Here is a 6,260-nt window from a genome sequence, read left to right as displayed (position 1 = left end):
AGCTGCAATTCAAAGAGTAGTACACATGTCACCAGCAATTCATCACCTGCAAGCTCCTGGCTCTGCCTGACTACTAAATCAAATCCCACTTAACAGGATTCCCCCACATAATTCAAATTCACGACAAGATGTTAGAAACACTAAATTCCCATGAGGAGAACCTGGAAAACTCATCATAACAAGACTAGTTGGCTTCCTCCAGCGCCACACAAAATATCAGTCTCTGGGAAGGACAGGGCCTGAGAAGAAGGACTTTGTGTGTCCTGTGTAAGCAGCCAGGCAAAGGCCTGAGGCCGGGAAGCCACTTATCTAGGCCAGAGGAATACCACTCACTCCTCATTTCTAATAACCCCTCCAATTGAGATTCTGCAATATGAAATAGAACAGTAACACAAGAATTTTTATTACTATTTTTCCACCATACATGCACACTTGCAAATCTTTATGCTGCTTAGGAACAGGGAAATAATCGCATTATTACCAGGGTATCAAATATCAACTACAACAGCCAGTAAAGGATTATGTTGGAGAGGTTATTTTCACAGAACACAGCAACCATAACAGTTCATACAAGTGTCTATGTTACACAGGAGGACAGACTGACATAGTGAAGGGTACCTTACATCACAGTCTTAGACGGATTTACAAGAGTGGCCTCCTCCTTTGCTGATGTGGGGAGAGCAGAATATCCTCTCACCTTTGAGTCTCACTAATTGTGAAGACACATTTATGTGGCCCACTTCTGGAAAATCATTAATTTACACAAAAGGGACAGAAGCCGACTTGCTGTGATCATCAGAGTGCACCCCGCAACTATCAACACCAGAGTCCCAATCTCCCAAAGTGCATCTGACTGCATAGGCTCAGTACCTTGGACTTCAATAAACAATGCAGGAGGAAGAGGAGCTACAGGTGAAGCTCAGTTGCTCAAAGCCGATGTTGGATGCTGCGAGACAGAAGGCACACGGGGTCCAAGGACCACTTCCTCTACACCTGTTTATAGAATTTACATAACAAAGAGCAAACCGTATTTTAAAGCCAATTTGTACAGCTCTATTTTCCACATTAGGCAAAACTACAGAAAGTGGTAAGATTTTACTTAGAGGCTAAATACATAGCATATAGCGTCATCTTCCACGCATACAAGGCTGCACCTGGACAGAAAACATCCAACACAGTAACATTGTTTTTGGTTTCTTTCTGTGACTACAAAAAGAAGAAAAAACTCACTACTGATGATAAAGATTGTCCAGAACTCTGGATCCATCCTTGCTCAAGTGTCATACCTGCTAACAACCCCTTCAGTTCTCCCTTCCCAACCCTGAGTAAGGTCTCTCCTGTCACCTCCATCGCCGAGACTACTCTGCAGCCTCACGAGCCATTCTGCCAACTTTCTACTGGTCCACTCCATACCAGGCTCATACCTCTTCCATGTTGGCCTGATTTCCCTGCCTATCATCCCCTGACCACTGAGTCAAGGACCCCTTGCAGAGGTTAGGATGAAGTCCTTCTAAGCATAATGTGGCTTTGAGGAAGGACTGGCTTAGAGAACTCTACTATACACACAAGGCAAGTAGGGACACAGGCAAGCCTGGACAGAGGGGACCCAGCTAGGTCTGTACACTTACCAGCAATGTCTAGAACAGGTTCGCCTGCGCCTGTCCCTGGGAACACCTAGGGATTCCCCCATAGTCAGTATATTTGCGCTAAGAAGCAAAGGCAGCCAAGGACTATTAAGTGGGAAAGCTGGGGGCTGAGGATCCCAGATGCACAGGCCACCAATGGAGACATTAGGAAGCCCCTGGGTCATAGAAGGAACACACAGAAGACAAAACTGGAGACCACAACACTGCTGCCTTAGGGTTTCTAATTCTAGCAGCTGTATACAACTTTAGAACTACAGAGTGAGTCCAGGATTCAGGACCCAGATCTGACCAGAGACCCTCTTGAGGCCTTCTGGTTTTTCTTTATCTCAGCCTATTTACATGAGTGTGCAGAGAAAGTCCCTACCTACCTCCCTAGCTGTATAAAGAAAAGCCTGGTTGATGATATTCTTTGTCTGAGCTTCGTGATGCTATTTTAAATGTGGGTGGCAGGGGTTGTGGGGGGATGAGGAAGAGTAGGAAGGTCAGGAGGTAGGTAGATAGGGAAGAAGACTAAGTTGCATGGAGGTATGAAGCAAACACAGGCATACAAATGAAAAATCCCTCTTCCTAGCATTCCATTGAAGTATTCTTGTCCCATCTTAGCAAGGAATAAGGAAAGTTGACACATATTCCTAGTTGATAATGCTATGAATCCAAAGCCCTACCCTCCTCAGGGCTCACAACACGACAGCAACAAGCATATGCTCACAAATACCAGGTTGCCCACCAGGAGGGTTCCTAAAGTCTGGAGAGAGTAGGTTTGTAGCTCATGCACTGGGAGGATGGTGCCTGGGGCGATAGGCAGTTCTCGAGGTCTTTCATGAACAGGTCAGTTGGAGCCAGGAGCAACAGTCAAAGGGCTGACTGCGAACAGGCACGCCAGACTTTGACAAAAGTTCACTAGTAGAGTGGCCCAGAGGCAAGAAGAGATGCAGGACGTGAATTTACTCCTGCTGGCCCTTGACCTCATTCACACCCAGGAGTCTGCTGGACCCTAGGCTGACGCTGGAAATAAAATAGGAAGAACCTTGGTCACTGTCCCCAGAGCCACAGAATAAAATGTGGCTGATGGCCAATGCCACGTGCACTGGCTTCATCTTGTGATGGCAACAGAAAATCTTGCCATTGATAACATGCATGGCTAAAATGAAGACAAAGCCCCGCTGACTGGTCACGAAGTAGCGCAGCTTGAGTATCTGTCTGGACGATGACTCAGAACGTCCACGTGAAAGACGGGTGGGGTGGACCAGCGCTACGAACGGGGACTGGGTCGTGTAACGCTGCATACATCTTAAGTGCTTAATATACAAGCAGTGAGCGTGAGATCACACATCATGTGACACTCGTGTCAAGGTGAGGCCATGGGGAAGCAAAGAGCGTGATCACAAACGCCACATTCTTGAAAAGTTCAAGATGGCTACCGTGTACATCTTATGAGATGGCATGAACACAAGGCTGACAACCAAGCCCGCGTGGCCAGCCTGACAGCAGGAGGTAGGAGGGAGATCTCCGCAGCATCACTTGGGCTGCTTCACCCTAGGCTCAGCCATCTCCGCGGGCTGCTTTGCTGGACCAGGCCTTTCTTCCTTTCCTTTCTCTCCACGGGCTTCTTCACTGATCAGGTAGTACTGTAGAGGATTGGGCCACAGGTCCTCGTTGATTATCTCAACAATCTTGTCAGACTCAATGGAGCCGTGATTTGAAAACCACCCAAAGAAGCTACCATTATTTTCTGGGTTTTCATTGCTTAGGGACTGTAGATCATGACCTGGGAGCCACTGGATTGGAGCTGAGCGAGACACCACTTGACCGGAGGGACCACACCCATATTCCTTGACGAGAACCTTATTTTGGAAATAGGGGTTTCGGCCAAAATAGAACTTGATTTTGTAGCCCAGTCTAGCAAGGCCAAGCTCTTCCACCTCCAGTCGGTTCAAGTAGCTCAATACCTCCTTATCTTTGGTATTCAGAAAAGATGACAGCTGGGGGTGATTCTGAAAAGCTTGCCCCCAGAAGCCAGGGATGCTCTGGATAAGGAGGTTCCGGCGCTCTAGATGGTGAAGTCGCAACTGGCCAAACTTGCGAGAGAGCCTGAGATAGGCCCTGTCGGCCTGTGCATTCATGGTCTCCAGCTTTAGCTGGACCGTCTCCAGGGTATCCATGCTGCCTACTGTCACGGAGGACCCTGACCCAGCATGCTTCTCTGCCACCTTCCTCTCCTCCCCCACTGGGACAGCGACACATGGCCCCGCGGAGCCCATCTTTGGTTTCCCACTGACTGTGGCCTGAGGTCCCCTCCCCGCGGCCTTCCTCCCGGGGACTCGCCGATTTCCAAGGCGGGAGCCATGCCGCAGCCTCGCCAAGGCCCCCACGGTTCCCACGAATTCGGTGTCAGAGGTCAGGCGCTCGGCGATGGATGCGGCCCTCTCCAGGTCCGGGTCAGGGGCCGCCAGCCCGCGCTCGCCCGCAGCCCGTGCCCGCAGCGCCAGGCCGCAGTCCAGCGGGAGGCGGCGGGCCGCGTCGTCCCCGAGCTCGGCTGCTCCCGAGCCTCCCTGGGCAGCTCCGGCCTGCACCTGCTCGGCCGCGTCGTCCTCCTCGAGCTGCGGGTCCTCTGGCGACTTCGCATCACGCCAGGAGTCGTCCTCGGCGGTGCGGACGCGGGGTCTGGCTCGGCCTTTGCCCCGGCCTTTGGCGCGGGAAGACCTTCGACCCCTACTACGGCCGCTCATGATGCCAGCGGACAGGGCTTCAGAGCTGGATCAGCCCGGGGTCGCTACCGAGCGGCCTCCCCATGGCAACCGTGACGTCATCACGGCAGGGCCCGCTGTTCCCAGTGATTGGCTCCGCTGCGGCGGCTGCGCACTAGCCCACCCGTCACACGCCGCACCCCCTTGATGTCATTTTGCTGTTGAAAGTTAGTTCCCACCTGCAGCTGACCTTGGTTGTGGTGCTGATTCATCTCCTAGCATTGATCGCGAGCCTTGTCTCCAGGGGCTCATAAGACACAGCCATTGCTCTTACAATGGCGTCTTGAAGACAGCCACCACCAGTCAGCATCGTCAATTTTTCTACTCTTCCTCTTCAGTGATCTCGTGTGACATCTCTCATAATTATATGTTCATCGACATTTCTGTCTCATCGCATAATTATTCTACTGTGAGATTTGCCCCAGCAACTTAACTCTAAAGTGTAGGCAGATGCCATAATGCTGGTCTAGAATGATTTAGAAAGAACAAAAAGTCACAGCAGCTAATATTGTATAATCATACACACAAGGCTCTTTACTGAATATTTTTCTCCATTATCTCTATTCATGAAAGAGGCATTGTTATTTTTCCCAGTTTCTTGATAAAACTGCGGCTGAGAGGCTGGCTTTGCAATTCAGTGGTAAGACACTCGCTTAGCAAATGTGGGAAGTCCTGGGTTCAGTCCTTAGTGAGGAGGTGGAAGAGGAGGAGGAAGAGGAGGTAAGGAGGGGAAGGGTACTAAGAAACATTGTGGGGATTACACAGGTAAAGAAAGGCAGCCATGGCCTATCTGGCTACATAATTTATGCTGACAGTCTGTTGGCCCTTTGCAAATGACTGTCCTGCCTCCTAAAGAAGCTGTTAACAGACCCTAGACTCTTCTGCCTGGGTGCAGGTTCTCTAGCTGCCTCAACCTACACAGAGTTGTGCTGTGAATCTCAGTCCAGAGCCAGATGTAAAGGTCCTGAGACTAAGATGCTGTCGCTGGAATAGGACACAAATAGAATGAAAATATCACTCTGGGGGTATAGAAGGGTTTCCAGGTGAGATTCTGAGTCAGAGCATCTATAGGAGCAGGGAGGAGGCCCTAGAAACTGAAGCAGTTGGACAACCTGACTGGAATTTCCAGAGGAGTCCCAGATCCTGTGGCCAGTACAGGACCACGAGGAGTGAGGGAATCCATGGCCAATATGAATGTGTGAAGAAATCTTCTGAGTACATCTTCCAGGTTCAGGCACAACAAAGCCCTTGCAGCAGTGACAGAGAAGCGACTCCATCAGCCCATAGGGCCGCGACCCCTCTCTGCTCCTTTCAGTCAGTGTCTTTGTAGAGCCAGCAGTTGGGCAGCATCCGGAAGCTTGCTCAAGGTGCACACAGACCTCCCAGATCAGAAACTGAATGTTAACAAGCTCTCAGGTGGCTTTTATGTCCATTAAAGTGTAGATGATGTGGTGGGGGACATTGCTCTGAAACAGGCCCTAGCTTGAAACAACCCAATTCAGGTGGGTCCTAACTTTCTCAATGGGAAGGCAGTTGCCTGGAAGGCTCCAGCTCCAACACAGTCTTGCCTCTAATCATCTGTCCAATCACTCCTGTCTCTGGGCTCAGAGCCTCTGTGCTGGCCCTTCCTGCTACTTTAAATGCTCCATACCCCTCCATGTGCGCTGGGCCCCTTTTCACTTAAATTTCTCACTCTTACTGCCATCATATTTGAAACTGTGAAATCCTCCTATTTCTGCTTGTTTTCTTTTCCATAGCACCTCTCCACGTTCTATACACTGTCTGTAGATTGGGTATATATAATCTTTAAAGTATATACATTTATTTATTTTGAGTGTGTGTTAGTTTAAGTGTAACACAATGCAGA

General features: G+C 49.8%; 1 protein-coding gene across 1 annotated transcript; it reads right to left on the bottom strand.

Moving 5' to 3' along the window:
- Positions 1 to 379: 379 nt before the first annotated feature.
- Tspyl5 (TSPY like 5) lies at positions 380 to 4,451 on the bottom strand. Its single transcript, XM_075961231.1, has one exon. The coding sequence runs from the start codon at positions 4,373 to 4,375 to the stop codon at positions 3,164 to 3,166; it is 1,212 nt and encodes a 403-aa protein (XP_075817346.1). The 5' UTR covers positions 4,376 to 4,451; the 3' UTR covers positions 380 to 3,163.
- Between the last annotated feature and the right edge of the window lie 1,809 nt (positions 4,452 to 6,260).

Source organism: Microtus pennsylvanicus, chromosome 2, assembly GCF_037038515.1.
Source record: "Microtus pennsylvanicus isolate mMicPen1 chromosome 2, mMicPen1.hap1, whole genome shotgun sequence".
Classification (NCBI taxonomy): Eukaryota; Metazoa; Chordata; class Mammalia; order Rodentia; family Cricetidae; genus Microtus; species Microtus pennsylvanicus.
Note: the sequence above shows the minus strand (reverse complement) of the source record. Positions and strands in the feature narration are given on the sequence as shown.

Coding starts and splice junctions, on each gene's coding strand:
- Tspyl5 (XM_075961231.1), bottom strand. CDS start 4,375: ATGAGCGGCCGTAGTAGGGGTCGAAGGTCTTCCCGCGCCAAAGGCCGG.